Source organism: Aquarana catesbeiana, linkage group LG02 (assembly GCF_042186555.1).
Source record: "Aquarana catesbeiana isolate 2022-GZ linkage group LG02, ASM4218655v1, whole genome shotgun sequence".
Taxonomy (NCBI): domain Eukaryota; kingdom Metazoa; phylum Chordata; class Amphibia; order Anura; family Ranidae; genus Aquarana; species Aquarana catesbeiana.
Window position 1 is genome coordinate 184,665,334 of NC_133325.1, and position 16,391 is coordinate 184,681,724.

Sequence of the window (16,391 nt, forward strand, 5' to 3'; positions counted from 1 at the left end):
TAGACTTCTGAGTGATTCTTCTGTTAGACACTGCAGACAGGTTTTGTTTAGGAATGTCTTGTTAAATATTTGATATTAAAGCACCTATGTTCATGTTTTTCAGGCTATTGGTGGGGGCACCACAGGCACCAGCATTACCAAATCAGTTCTCAAATCGTACAGGGGGTCTATATGGCTGTCCGTTGACTGCAGAGGCCCAGAAATGTGAAAGGCTTGACATTGATGATGGAGGTACAGTACATCATAGTTAATTATTTTATTTACTGGTTTACATTTCATTCTTTTAAAGAAAGTCTTATTGATGCATATTTTTAGCATGCAGTAATCAGACTAAGCGTTTAAGGAAAAAGCTAATTATTTTTGACATTGATTGTGCTGTCCTGTACTCTGTTCATATTCCTTCAATCTAGATCAATGTTTGGTATTAAGCAGTATCTTTATATAGATCTACCCTATTCTCACTATATAATGTATGTATAGAAATTTCACAATTCCGTTTGTCAGATCCTTCTTTTTTCCTTTGCTGTACATATGTGTATATTGTGTTAGTACTCTAAAATATGGAAATTTCATATAAAAATACACAAAATAGAACTCCTGGGACCTCACTTCTTTTTAAAGCTCATCTCTAGACTCATCCCCTTTCACTTTGACCTCCTTCTGTCCCTCCATACCAACGCTTGATTCCTTCCCCTCTGACCTCCATTTGTTCCTCCAAATAGGCACTTAGTACCTACTTTGCTTCACCCCTGTGTAAATTGTAAGTAATGTTCAGTCATGTCATCAGTAAGGACCAGCCAATGCGACCAACAGGAGAAGGGTCCATCAGTGAGCCAGGTGGGTGGAGGCACTGCCAATTTGCATATGCATATCACACTAAATCAGGCAGGTCTGACTTGATGACATAACCAGTGCCTGAACTGAAACTAAAAGTGGCCGTTGAGGAGACTGGACAATGAGCACACAGATTACAGACAAGGGTGGTTTCCCTCAAAGGAAGTCTTGGGATTTTGCTAGCTGAAAGCAAATTCAAAGAATTGGCACACATTGGGGGATCCAATCTACTAAGTGAGGTTATTTTATTTGTTTATTTAGATACTTGTATAGTGCCAACAATTTATGCAGTGCTTTACTTACATACTGTTTATATATTTTACATTCACATCAGTCCTTGCGCTCAATGAGCTTACAGTCTAAGGTCCCTAACTCATATTCATACATACTAGGACCCATTTAGACGGGAGCCAATTAACCTACCAGCATGTCTTTAGAGTGTGGGAGAAAACTGGAGTACCCGGAGGAAACCCACACAGGCACAGGGAGAACATGCAAATGCTAGGCAGGTAGTGCGTGCTTGGAATTCAAACTAATGACCCCAGTGCTGCCAGGTGAAAGTGCTTGGCCACTGTGCTGCCTCACATAAACTAAAAAAATGACTGTATTTGTCAATACTTGTTAATAATCTTTATGTAATATGTATTTTATGTAGGATCAAGAAATGTAGCTTTGGGCACCTTAACCGGTTCCTGACCGTACGTCAGCAGAATGTCATGTCGGCAGAATGGCACGACTGGGCAAATGGGCGTACCTGTACGTCCATTTAAATTCCCCACCGTGCCATTGCGTGCGCGCCGGCCGGGAGCTCCGTGAGTCGGGTCGCGGGTCCCGCGGACCCGATCGCCGCGGGGATACCCGCGATCGCCTCACGGAGAGGACGAACGGGGAGATGCTGATGTAAACAGCGTCTCCCCGTTCTGCCTAGTGACAAGTGTCACCGATCACAGCTCCCTGTCATCAGAGTAATGACACACACAGCCCATCTCCCTGACAGTTAGAACCACTCCACTAGGACACACTTAACCCCTCCCCGCCCCCTAGTGGTTAACCCCTTCACTGCCAGTGTCATTTACACAGTAATCAGTGCATTTTTAATCACACTGATCGCTGCATAAATGACAATGGTCCCAAAAATGTGTCAAAAATGTCCGACATGTCCGCCATAACGTTGCAGTCACAATAAAAATCGCTGATCGCCGCCATTACTAGTAAAAAATATTTAGTAAACGCTATAACTTTTGCGCAAACCAATCAATAAATGCTTATTGCGATTTTTTTTTTTTTTTTTTTTTACCAAAAATATGTAGAAGAATACGATCGGCCTAAACTGAGGAAAAAAAATGTTGTTTTATATATTTTTGGGGGATATTTATTATAGCAAAATGTAAAAAATAATGCTTTTTTTTCAAAATTGTCGCTCTTATTTTGTTTATAGCGCAAAAAATAAAAATTGCAGAGGCGATCAAATACCACCAAAAGAAAGTTCTATTTGTGGGAAAAAAAAGACGTCAATTTTGTTTGGGAGCCACATCGCACGACCGCGCAATTGTCAGTTAAAGCGACGCAGTGCCGAATCGCAAAAAACGCTCTGGTCAGGAAGGGGGTAAAATCTTCTGGGGCTGAAGCGGTTAAAGAATATTTAAACCCAACATTTTGGATTCCTAAAACTGTATGTGCCTGCTGTACCATGTACTTTTACTTACCATGTAGGAAAATGTATACTGTCCTCTTTGTGATGCTTCCTTTGTTTGAAAATCCCTGGTGTTCCTGCCAGTACCTCTGCTTTCCTTTTTAAAAACTGACCACACTAGACAGGGGAGTGTGGTCAATTTTAATGGTAGGTTTATTTTAATAGGGAGAGACAGAATAACAACAACAAAAATTCCAGAAAAACGCATTTCAAAAAAAGGTTTTAAACTGATATGCATTTTAATGAGTAAAGTAAGTATTTGACCGCTTCACAAAGCATGACTTAGTACTTTGTGGCAAAACCCTTGTTAGCAATCACAGATGTCAGATATTTCTTGTACACATCTCAGGAGGGATTTTGTCTGACTCTTCTTTGCAGATCCTCTCCAAGTCATTAACCTCCCTGGCGGTATGATTATTTCTGATTTTAGGTGCTGAAAGCGGTACAATTATTTTGCACAGAAATTTGGCGTTTTATATTGTAGGCCTGTAATTCTTAGGAATAGTTCACTTAAATCTGTCCAAACAAGAGTCTAGTAGACATCCCGGGTATGATAAAGTTTGAAAAACGAAATAAAAAATTATAATATAATAAATAACTATAAATAATTATAACAAATAATAATATAATAATAATAAAAATTATATAATAATGTAATCAAATCAAAAACACTGAAATTTGCTCAGTTGCAGAATTTTAGCTTTCGTTACTTTTAGTGTTTGATGACGGATCTCCCCACAAATCACTATCGCTCAATTCTGCAAGTGATTCTAATTTATTATCGCTTTTTTCTAGCTGCTCTAAAACCACTTTTGATGTAAAGAGACAGTTTTGGTTGCTATGGACAATCTCCAGTTTCCTGGCAGAAAAAACAGTTTTATATATATAAAACTGCATGCAGGACACTGGACAGACCACTAGGGACAAAGGGGATGTGTAATTATTTGATACAGTACTGTAATCTGTAAGATTACAGTATGCTGTATCTATACTGTGTGTTTCACTTTTGAATTTACCGCCGAACTCCGTCCCCGTGCGTCGCAACGCTCGCAGGGAACGGAGCTCGGCACTGTGAATCGAGCGAGACACAGCGGCTCGCCGATCACAGCGGGGAGACATCGCAGGATCCAGGGGACAAGGTAAGTATGCTCTTCCTGGATCCTGCGATGCAAGCCCGAGTCTGGCTCGGGGATACCGCTTTTGGTATAAAAAATCCAACCCGAGCCAGACTCGGGAATACCGCCAGGGAGGTTAAGGTTGCGGGGCTCACGTTTGGTAACTCGAACCTTCACCCCCATCCACATATTTTCTATGGGATTAAGGTCTGGAGACAGGCTAGGCCACTCCCGGACCTCAATATGCTTCTTCTTGAGCCACTCTTTTCTTGCCATGCTGGAATACTCATACACGACCCATTTTCAATGCCCTGGCTGAGGGAAGGAGGTTCTCACCCAAGATTTGATGGAGTTGATTTAATGCCAAAGAGCTAGATTTTGGTCTCATCTGAACACTTTCCCCCAGTTCTCCTCTGAATCATTCAGATGTTCATTAGCAAACTTCAGACGGGCCTGAACATGTGCTTTCTTGAGCAGGGGGACCTTGCGGGCACTTCAGGATTTCAGTCCTTCACGGCGTAGTGTGTTACCAATTGTTTTCTTGGTGACTATGGTCCCAGCTGCCTTGAGATCATTGACAAGATTCTCCTGTGTAGTTCTGGGATGATTCCTCACTGTTCTCATGATCATTGAAATTCCACGAAGTGAGATCTTGCATGGAGCCCCAGACCGAGGGAGATTGACATAAAAACCAATCAGCTTCCAGATTTTATTGTCAAAGCTTAATTGAACAAGCTGAAGCTAGAAGCTGATTGTTTTTTTTATGTAGACCTGTACCACATTTTGCACTCTCCAATTTATTAAATCAACCCCAGTGTCTCCAAGGATTTTCCCAAACCAGCACTGTAGTGTGCATGGGGGTCGATTTACTAAAACTGGAGAGTGCACAATCTGGTGCAGCTATGCATGGTAGCCAATCAGCTTCTAACTTCAGCTTGTTCAATTAAGCTTTGACAATAAAACCTGGAAGCTGATTGGTTTCTATGCAGAGCTGCACCAGAGTTTGCACTCTCCAGTTTTAGTAAATCAACCCCAATGTGTCAGTAAGGCCAATGACGTGAACAGTATACAATCGCTGACCGGGAGTTCAGAAAAATGCCACAAGTAGGAAATTAGGAATACAGGATTTTTAAAGGCAAACATATTTTATGTGGGGGAAATGCTGCTATATAAGCATGCAATAATCTATAATGATGAGGAACTAAAGGAAAGAATGTTTTTTTTTAAATACTTTAACTCTGCATTAGCAAAAGACTGTATTTAGTACTTCAAATTCACTAGCCAGCACTGTTGACGTCTGGATGCTCAGGGGTTCTCTGTTGTAGAGTTGCAGCAAAATTATCTTTCATAATTTAAGAGTAGCTCCTGCTTACAACCCAATTGCATTTTTTGATTAGAATCAGGAAACTCTGACATCGTCTACCAATTTTATATCAGTACACCAACTTTTCTTCTTAAATTTTCTGTCTTGTTTTTTTTTTTTTTTTTAACTTACAGTATGTGTATCTGTTTTATAGTCATATTTTTAATGTTGACATTTTCATTTTTCTGAAAAGTCACTGTAATTCTAATCCTAAAGTAATCCTAATCCTAAATATTTGGGGGTTAGTTGGGGTTGAGTAGATCCTGTTTCTTCTTTGGAGGGGGCTCATTCTGGGTTCTCATAGCTCCTGCTTGTGAACTTTCTAATAATGGGAAGGAGAAGTTGATTAATAGCACTGGCTAACAACAAGCAGATACTATTTGTCATGGATCTGTTATTGTTGCCTAGCAGGGGATCCTGATTACATTTTCCCACTACATACGAGTTGTCAAGGTAATGACACTCTTTTGCCTTTGATAATGATTGGCCGCATTAATGTAATTATGGGGGAGAAACAGAGCAGACTAGCACCATTGGCATGCTATTTGTGCACACCGAATCAGTTTAAACCCCTATTGAAGTAACAGAATTAGATCTGCAATCAGAAACATGTTACACTACAGCCCCTATTTACCTGGTAAAGCAGCAATGCGGGGTGTCTAAACATGACTGTGCAGCTCAATAGACACCACAGTTAGATCCAGTGAACTCCATAGTATAGCTGGTCAGACAGGTCCCTTCCTCTTCTCTGCCATACAAATCTGAGTGGGGACATTTGTGCTGAGGAATATGACTGTCACTCAGCTTTGTTGACACCGTGCTCTGCAAGGTGAGGACTGAAAGCAGCATTTTTCTTGAGAGAAAGTATTTTAAGTAATTTCCCAGCAAAACTCAGTCACAAACCATAACATTTTAGAGAATTTACACTGGGGAGCGTGTCCCAATGACGTCGGTGGCAACAGGAGGTTGAGATCTTATGGGCCAACGGTCAGCATGTCCTGTCTTTAGCACAGGACTCCTGAGTAGATGATGGGAGATGTTTTTGTATACAAGGCAGCAACTAGTGGCTGCTGTGGGCCTGGTAACACTTATGGATTCCTTTGATCTTTCTGGAAAATAGGTACATTAATACTGTTTTGGGATATGGGGAAGCTGCTGTGGAAAAAAGAAAGATGAACTAAGCCTTTAAAGTTGAAGTAAAGTCAAAACCTATTTTTCATTGTGGTTAGGGTAAGGGAGGGTTATAACCTGTTAGTTTGTGTCCTATTGAACACCCCCATTATATACTCATCTTACCAGCGGTCCTTTGAAGATCCTGCCTCTGCTACAACTGGGACTAAAATTCAAGGTGTTACTTTGTGTTGTAGGCTAAGAGGAGCTGGGAAATCACCCCTAATCATTTGACAGTGATGTAGCCTACAGACTGGGTGCTAGACCCATGCACTTGGGAAGAGGTCACATGCCCCCCTATACACAGAAGCACAGGGTATTTCCTTCTGTGGCAAAGGCTGGATCAATACGGGAGTATTGGTATTACTGGGCAGGGCCGGATCTAGCCAGATCTGATCTGGAGGTATAGTAAAAAAAAGTCAGAGGGAATAATGTTAACACTGTGTGTGAGTCAGTGACAGTCTGTCACACAGTGACAAATAAAGAAATGGCTGCACACCACGGCTTGTTCCAAAAATCCTTTAATGGAGTATCCCAATATGACACCACAGGACACCAACAGGCTGCATGGTAGATGCGTTTCACACAATAAAAATGTGCTTAATCATTACACAGGTATGCCCAACTGATACAACTTAAATAGATCCAACCCCACCTCACACAGGTGTCAGGGATGGTGTTAATCATTGGAATCCTGTTGGTGTCCTGTGGTTTCATATTGGGATACTCCAATTAAGGATTTTTGGAACAAGTCGTGGTGTGCAGCCATTTCTTTATTTGTTGCTGTATATGGAGGCGAGCGGGCACCCAGGTGAAGCTTCCATTAGGCTTTTGCCTCACCTGTAGCAGTGGGTTGCCTTTATCCACACAGTCACACAGTGTCGTGACCTGGAAAACACTAGTCTGTATTAGGCTGTCTTTAGATTTAGATTATTAGTGAATAAACAGAACCTGTACCCCCTTATATCAGATGTTTCTATCAGAGTCCTCCTTTACATAAGGAGTCGTCATCAGAGTCCCTCTTTACATCATGAGTACTCATCAGAGTCCTCCTTTAAATCAGGTTCCAATCAGAGTACCACCTTACATCATGGTCCCTATCAGGGTGCCCCCTTACATCAGGATCTCAGGTGTACCCATCAGATTGCCCTCTTACATCAGGATCCCCATCAGAGTGCCCCTTACATCAGGTGCCCCCAACAAAATGTCCCCTTACATCAGGTGTACCCATCAAAGTGCCCCCTTACAACAACAATCCCCATCAGAGTGCCCCCTTACATCAGGTATCCCCATCAGCGTGCTCCCTTACATCAGATGTCCCCATCAGTACAGTATGCCCCCTTACATCAGGTATCCCATCAGCGTGCCCCCTTACATCAGGTGTTCTCATCAGAATGCTCTCTTACATGAATTGTCCACATCAGTGTGCTTCCTTACATCAACTGTCTGCATTACACAATGCTGGGGTGGGCAGTGCCCACCCCAGCACCCCTCTAGATCCAGCCCGTGTAACGGGGGATGAGGGATCTTTATTAACACACTGAATGGGCTAGGTGACAGTTTCTCTTAATGCAGTTGTATAGTACCATGATTCTGCGTTTTGGTGTTTCCACTAAAAGAAAGCTCTACCACAATTTCAGAATCGGCTCTAATTTGTAACAAAAGTTTTATGAGAAGGTACCACAATATAAGCATCCTGACAGTTGGGCTGTTAGTTGCACTTTTTTATATATCACTAATCAGGAGCAAACATGGAGTAACTGAAATCATTGGGAAGTCAGAGTTCCTTATTTGCATACTTATAACATACAGTGATTTTTGGAAAGCTTCTGCACAGTACTTTTGTTTGCAGCACAGTATTAATTTGTCGGGTTCAGCAGTGACTGGACAACCTTTCTAAATCATGAGCTCTGACAACAGTGGGTGCAGCTGTGAGAATGCAATGCAAAGGTGTGTGGGATCCTCTATCCTCCCCGATTGTGTGGATGGAGGAATCTGCTAGTTTTTTTTAGTTCAGCCCACTGGCTAAAAAAAAGCCCAACAAAAAAGAGATAAGGGCACACAACATTATGAGTCCAAAGCAGATTTACCATATTTAAAAAAATGAATGGCACCTATCCCTTAGAACTCTCTTACATGTTGTGGTCTGCTGTACCCATAAACAAGCCTTAGAAATACAGTAGCGTAATAACATGTTCTTACAAGGTATGTGAACAATAGCTCTTTTTCCTCTTATCCAGAAGCTGCCAAATCATGTTGCTACCTGAATAAATCAATTTGCAGCCAGACTGGAGAAGCCCATGGGGCTAGCTGCTCTTTGTCTAAAGCCTTACAGGCATTTAATAGATGTCTTCCTGCACATGGCTATGGGGTCTGACCTACAGTGAAAAGACAGGCCTCAATGGTCCCATCTGTCTGGCTGCATAATTATCTGTTCAGGAATCAATAGTCTTTGTCAAATAATTTGAATATAATGAATGTATGTATAGTTCTGGCAAACTGACTTTATTAAAGCAGATTTAAGCCAGGTACACACTACAGGTTTTTTTCACAAAAAAAAAACCTGACAGCTCCAGTCGGAGCCCCTGTACAAACCATGTGAGGTTAGTCCAGCGATCTCCCCCGCTGAACTGATGTGTTCTGACAGGGGGGCGGCCCTACCAGAACACTCCGATCAACACTCTCTGCCATTGGCTGAGATCACTGATCGGGAGTCAATCGGCTGCTGGCTTTCCAGCATGCACATCTGACAGAAGCTGGCAGAACGCCTCCTGACATTCTGCCCGTGTGTGTACGGGGCTTTAAACCCAAAAAAGAAAAAAAAAAATCACTGACAGGTAGGATTTTATGACAGAAGATACGCTATTGGTCTCTTTTGTCTTAAATCCTTCTCCCTGCCAGTTAATGAAAACTGAGTTGCACATGCGCAGAATACATTTACGGCATATCTCTGTGCTGTGGCAACGCGACTCCCTTGTGCATGTGTGAGAGTGACATCATTGTTGCCCAGCCAACCAAATAGCCACAGAGCTAGAACCTGGAAGGAAGAATGGGAGGTGGCAGTGTCTGTGACTGATAGGAGTGCAGACAGCACAGTGCTAGAGGTGATCACTAGCCTGGTAAGTCTGCCATAACATGCTAATATGCTGTACATTATGGCTAAAAGCTCCAAAGGGCCCAATGTAATTTTTTTTTTGCGGAGGTTTAATTCTGCTTAAAGCCAGGTTCACATATGTGCGAATTGAATGTGGGTTCCCTGCATCGAATTCACATGACATGCGAGTGTGATCTGTTCTCAATGGAGCCGGTTCACACAGGTCGGGGGCAGCCACGGTCTGCATTCCAAAAGGGTCCTGTACGTGTTTGGGTCCAGTTCAGGTGCGGATTCAGGCAAAAATTCAGACCTGATTCGCACCTGAACCGGTGAACAGAAACGCATCGGACCACATGTCGGGAACTGCAACAGCACATATGTGAAACCTGGCCTCAAGGTTCTTGCATTTGATGATCTTTTACAACTCTGGTTCTTTTGATATATTTTTATGGCCCTCTGGACCCCTGCAGACAGCTAACAGCTTTTTGATGCTTATTTAACCCAGTGAAGGAAGAATATTATTTAAAAAGGTTTATTGTTGTTTAATGGTTTGGCTTATTTCTATCTTGCTATATTACTTTCTTTGTGTTGTCCATGCATTTTCCTCTGTATTTGTTTTGTTTTTTCCTCTGATTTATCTAATGGATCTCGCTGAGAGAAATATGAAATGTGGGAGTAAGCCATTTTAAAGAGGGCTGTTAAGAGCATAAACAAGCAACAATTAATTTGGAAAGGGGCTGTAATCTCTAGAAGTCTCATATAAAGTGTCTCCTGAAGCATGTCTCTATGCTCCAACAACTCCTAAAGCGTGCTCTAAATCTCTGACCATGTCCTGTTGCATGTTTACAGTGTCTGACCATCACTTGTAGTATACTTGTAGCCTTTTTACCACCTCCTGTTGATGTCTGCAGTCGCTGACAGCTGTCTGTAGCATTACCTTCACTGAATATGATGTGCGGCTTCTGATGTTAGGGGCCGTACTTATTCCCCCTATATCAAGTTGGTTGACCGCTAGTGGTCTACAGGCTACCCCCTGTTATACAGTAGTAAACCTGTGCTGACACTTCTAGGTCAGCCACTTTGAGAGGTAATTCCTGGGCTGATTGATGGTATCTCTTTGAGATAAGGCTGTTGGAAGGGGTGTCTTTACAAGATATCATACATATATATATATATATATATATATATATATATATATATATATATATATATATACGTGATCAGCAAGTGTGTGAAATAACATGTCTTCTGATCTCTGAGTCTGTTTTCGTATAACCACTTATAATGCCAGTGCCAGTCTTCTGCTTTTAGAGAAAGTAAACACACCTTGCCTGTCTACCCCTATGATGTCAAGTAACCTACCCTTCCCAACTTACCTAACTCTTACAGAGTTGATCTGCTGTACTGTTTTCTTACTGTGGCGTGAATCTTCTTCTCATTGCCGGTTCCTATGCCCTGGGTCCTCATAGACTATACGACAGTCTCCCAAGTGTCCTCAGTCTACTTACTTCTACCAACCTGTAGCCAGCAAAAAAAAAATCATCTGTCACTGTCAGTACAAAGAAATCTGATTGGCTGATTGGTTCCTGGCACATTTGAACAAGTGCAAAAAAATTAATTTAGCGGTGATATTTATTTTGTAAAACAGTGTATGTCGCAATGTACTGTCATTTATGAGATGCAGGTCAATAAGAGGTCTACAAATATTTTAATAGAATAACCCTGTCTGTCTCCAAAAAAAGACATGCCTAGATATCATCTCAGTTCCACTTTTGAATAAATCTTTGTTTCTCTGTCAGTTGATAAGAATCGAGAGAGTAAAGAAAATCAATGGCTTGGGGGTACCGTGAAAAGTCAAGGTCCAGGGGGAAAGATTGTGGTAAGTTCAACTGTTTTCCTTTTATTTTGTAAGTAACTTTTGAAATAGGATTTAAAGGATAACCAAACCCAAGAAAAATGCAATGTATTGCACCTTACAATCCTTTTTTTAAAACCTGAAGACATTTCAGAAAATACAGAAAATACCTGTTTATCTGCATTAAAGAATATTTTCCTTTCTAACTATTTTCAATAAACTACTAATTGTCCTTTTCCCCATTTCATGGAGATGAAGAAATAAGGACATGTTTATAGGCCATAACAGGAGAGTGACAACAATGGTTTCTAGGGTAACAACAATGGCTCCCTCCATAGATACAGTGGAGGAGTATTGTGGCCACCCAAGGAAGAGGCAACGTGTTATGTGCAGGATTACCAGGTGGAAAAGTAAAGGAAGCTTAAAAAGAAAATGAATGTTCTTTACTGTAAGATCGGTAAGGATATGGAATGCTCTTCCACAGGCAGTGGTTTCAGTGGGGAGCATTGTTAATTTAAAAAAAACTATTAAATAAGCACCTGAAAGACCACGACATGCAGGGATATACAATGTAATACTGACATATAATCACACACATTGTTGGACTTGTGTCTTTTTTCAACCTCACCTACTATGTAACTATGTAACTGTATGAATGCAGCCACAACACAAAGGACTAGTAAGCTACAATATATTGCATTTTTGGTTTTGATGCATTCTTACTGGCAACAAACTGTCCATTATAAAGGATATCCAAAGTCATAGCTACACCTTTTTATATTTAAGATTTCATGAGACAGCCAAGCCAATCACTACAGTTTATAGTTCAAAATATAATCATTATATAGAAAAAATATCTTTCCTACCCTTGCTCCACTTGTCTGCTTGTGGCCGACACCTCCCTCTCACTTTTGCTCTACATGAGCCGGCAGCAACATTTTTGGTTTACCGCCTTCCGCAGCATCACATGGGATGTAAATGACATATGCCAGCATGCACCGCTGCCTGTGTTGAAAAAACAGGACAGAGTGTGACATTTGTCACTGTCAGTGTTGGCACATATCATTGTATTTCATGCATTGAAGAATGCTTTACAGCAGGGGTGTCCAAACTTTTTTCAAAGAGGGCCAGATTTAATGAAGTGAACATGCGTGAGGGCCAACCATTTTGCCCGACATTCTTTAAACCATTAAAATTCGGTCTAAATGTGTTCATCTGGGCACTAATACACTGCCAAACAAGAATTCTCTTGCCTTTGGGGCTGTGTGGTGAAGAGATGAGCTTGGTGTGTTATTTGGATATACCTTATTTATCGGCTTTTAACATGCACCCTCACTTTAAAAAGGAAGTTTCAGGAAAAACAGTGAAGCAAAATAAGAGTCAGTGTCCATCAATGCAGCCTAATCAGTGCCCATCTGCAGCCTCACAAGTGCCATGAATGTAGCCCCACCATTGCCATGAATGCAGCACCCCATTGCCATGAATGCAGACTCACTATTGCCAACAGTGCAGCCTGAATCATGTCCATCTGCAGCCTTGGAGGAGACAAGGAGGGGGCGGATGAGCACCACCAGACATACAAGAGAACCTCCTGTTTTCTCGGCGGCCTCTTTAATAGAAAGTCCCGCCTCCCATGATAGGTCGTCCAATGGCAGCGCAGGAAACGGGACTTCCTTTTACAGAGGGTGCTGTGTAAATAGGAAATTCTCCTGTGTGTACGGCACTCGTCCCCCTCCCTGTCCCCTCCAAGGCAGCCAGCATATATATCTTTTGTGGCTCCCCTGGTGCTCAAGGATTCATTGGGGGCCACAAAAGATATACATGTCAAAATTACCAGGTGGGCCGTCCGAAACCAGAACGAGCGATTGGCCTGCGGGCAGGACTTTGGACATGCCTGCTTTACAGGGTGGCTATGGTGGTAGAATATTTAAAGAAGTTGGTAAAACATAAACACTGTGTTACAGGAAGCTTTCTATAAATATTGCTGTCAGGATCATCAGATACTTTATGCAATAAAACAAAAACTTAATACATTAACACCATAACAGCTCCAGGTGTTTATGCTACACTCAGGGGCGGGCTGACCCATTAGGAGCCCGGGCCTGGCCCCACGAGAGGCCACTTGAAGCGGCTGTAATAATACTGCTAACGGCGCACTGTCCCCTTGTGTGCTCCCCCCCCACATAGTCCCCCTGTGTGCTCCCCCCCCTGTGTCCCCCTGTGTGCTCCCCCCCTGTGTCCCCCTGTGTGCTCTCCCCCCCACAGTGTCCCTGTGTGCTCTCCCCCCCACAGTGTCCCTGTGTATGCTCCCCCCCACAGTGTCCCCTGTGTGCTCCCCCCCCCAGTGTTCCCCTGTGTGCTCCCCTCCGCAGTATCTCCCTGTGTGCCCCCCCACAGTGTCCCCTGTGTGCCCCCCCACAGTGCCCCCCCACAGTGTCCCCCTGTGTGCTCCCCCCCACAGTGTCCCCCTGTGTGCCCCCCCCCACACAGTGTCCCCCTGTGTGCTCCCCCACACACAGTGTCCTGCTGTGTGCCCTCCCCCCTAGTGTCCCGCTGTGTGCTCTCCCCCCTAGTGTCCCACTGCGTGCTCCCCCCTATAGTGTCCCCCTGTGTGCTCCCTCCCCCCATAGTGTCCCCCTGTGTGCTTCCCCCCCAGTGTCCCCCTGTATACTTCCCCACAGTGTCCCCCCTGTATACTTCCCCACAGTTGTCCCCCTGTGTGCTCCCCCCCCACAGTGTCCCCCTGTGTGCTTCTCCCTGTGTGCCTCCCCCCAGTGTGCTTCCCCCCCACAGTGTCCCCCTGCGTGCTCCCCCCAGTGTCCCCCTGTGTGCCTCCCCCCAGTCTGCCCCCCCCCCACAGTGTCCCCCTGTGTGTTCCCCCAGTGTCCCCCTGTGTGCTCCCCCCTAGTGTCCCCCTGTGTGCTCCCCCCTAGTGTCCCCCTGTGTGCTCCCCCCTAGTATCCCCCTGTGTGCTGCCCCCCTAGTGTCCCCCTGTGTGCTTCCCCCCCAGTGTCCCCCTGTGTGCCCCCCCCCACAGTGTCCCCCTGTGTGCTCTCCCCCCCAGTGTCCCCCTGTGTGCTCTCCCCCCACAGTGTCCCCCTGTGTGCTCTCCCCCCAGTGTCCCCCTGTGTACTCTCCCCCCCAGTGTCCCCCTGTGTGCTCTCCCCTCCAGTGTTCCCCTGTGTGCTCTCCCCCCACAGTGTCCCCCTGTGTGCTCTCCCCCCCTACAGTGTCCCCCTGTGTGCTCTCCCCCCTAGTGTCCCACTGTGTGCTTCCACCCAGTGTCCCCCTGTGTGCTCCCTCCCACATTGTCCCCCTGTGTGCTCCCTCCCTCAGTGTCCCCCTGTGTGCTTTCCCCCCAGTGTCCCCCCTGTGGGCTTTCCCCCCAGTGTCCCCCCGTGTGCTTTCCCCCCAGTGTCCCCCTGTGTGCTCTCCCCCCAGTGTCCCCCTGTGTGCTTACCCCCCAGTGTCCCCCTGTGTGCTCTCCCCCCCAGTGTCCCCCTGTGTGCTCTCCCCCCCAGTGTCCCCCTGTGTGCTCCCCCCCCACAGTGTCCCTCTGTGTGCTCTCCCCCCTACAGTGTCCCCCTGTGTGCTCTCCCCCCTAGTGTCCCACTGTGTGCTTCCACCCAGTGTCCCCCTGTGTGCTCCCTCCCACAGTGTCCCCCTGTGTGCTCCCTCCCACAGTGTGCTTCCCCCCCAGTGTCCCCATGCGTGCTTCCCCCCAGTGTCCCCCTGTATGCTTCCCCCACAGTGTCCCCCTGTAAGCTCCCCCCCGTGTCCCCCTGTAAGCTCCAACCCACAGTGTCCCCCCTGTGTGCTTTCCCCCCACAGTGTACCCCTGTGTGCTTTCCCCCCCTAGTGTCCCACTGTGTGCTTCCCCCCCCAGTGTCCCCCTGTATGCTCCCCCCATGTCCCCCTGTATGCTCCCCCCCACAGTGTCCCCCTGCATGCTCCCCCTCAGTGTCCCCCTGTGTGCTCTCCCCCCCACAGTGTCCCCCTGTGTGCTCTCCCCCCCACAGTGTCCCCCTGTGTGCTCCCCCCCCAGTGTCCCCCTGTGTGCTCCCCCCCACAGTGTCCCCCTGTGTGCTTCTCCCCAGTGTCCCCCTGTGTGCTTCACCCCCGTGTCCCCCTCTGTGCTCCCCCCCCCACAGTGTCCCCCTGTATGCTCCCCCCCACAGTGTCCCCCTGTGTGCTTTCCCCCCAGTGTCCCCCCTGTGTGCTTTCCCCCCAGTGTCCCCCCGTGTGCTTCCACCCAGTGTCCCCCTGTGTGCTCCCTCCCACATTGTCCCCCTGTGTGCTCCCTCCCTCAGTGTCCCCCTGTGTGCTTTCCCCCCAGTGTCCCCCCTGTGGGCTTTCCCCCCAGTGTCCCCCCGTGTGCTTTCCCCCCAGTGTCCCCCTGTGTGCTCTCCCCCCAGTGTCCCCCTGTGTGCTCTCCCCCCCAGTGTCCCCCTGTGTGCTCTCCCCCCCAGTGTCCCCCTGTGTGCTCTCCCCCCAGTGTTCCCCTGTGTGCTCTCCCCCCCACAGTGTCCCTCTGTGTGCTCTCCCCCCTACAGTGTCCCCCTGTGTGCTCTCCCCCCTAGTGTCCCACTGTGTGCTTCCACCCCGTGTCCCCCTGTGTGCTCCCTCCCATAGTGTCCCCCTGTGTGCTCCCTCCCACAGTGTGCTTCCCCCCCAGTGTCCCCATGCGTGCTTCCCCCCAGTGTCCCCCTGTATGCTTCCCCCACAGTGTCCCCCTGTAAGCTCCCCCCCGTGTCCCCCTGTAAGCTCCCCCCCACAGTGTCCCCCTGTGTGCTGTCCCCCCACAGTGTCCCCCCTGTGTGCTTTCCCCCCACAGTGTCCCCCTGTGTGCTTTCCCCCCCTAGTGTCCCACTGTGTGCTTTCCCCCCCCCAGTGTCCCCCTGTATGCTCCCCCCATGTCCCCCTGTATGCTCCCCCCCCACAGTGTCCCCCTGCATGCTCCCCCTCAGTGTCCCCCTGTGTGCTCTCCCCCCCACAGTGTCCCCCTGTGTGCTCTCCCCCCACAGTGTCCCCCTGTGTGCTCCCCCCCAGTGTCCCCCTGTGTGCTCCCCCCCACAGTGTCCCCCTGTGTGCTTCTCCCCAGTGTCCCCCTGTGTGCTTCCCCCCCGTGTCCCCCTCTGTGCTCCCCCCCCCACAGTGTCCCCCTGTATGCTCCCCCCCACAGTGTCCCCCTGTGTGCTTTCCCCCCAGTGTCCCCCCTGTGTGCTTTCCCCCCAGTGTCCCCCCGTGTGCTTTCCCCCCAGTGTCCC

At 46.7% G+C, this 16,391-nt stretch overlaps 1 protein-coding gene across 4 annotated transcripts in view; it reads left to right on the top strand.

Annotated features, from left to right (window-relative positions):
• Positions 1–16,391, top strand: part of ITGA7 (integrin subunit alpha 7) — a 216,850-nt gene that overhangs the window by 93,225 nt on the left and 107,234 nt on the right. For all 4 annotated transcript variants that reach the window (XM_073614019.1, XM_073614017.1, XM_073614018.1 and 1 more), the window contains exons 2-3: positions 104–231; positions 11,069–11,148. In XM_073614019.1, coding sequence (XP_073470120.1) covers positions 104–231; positions 11,069–11,148 — 208 coding nt within the window. The remainder of the gene's footprint in view (positions 1–103; positions 232–11,068; positions 11,149–16,391) is intronic.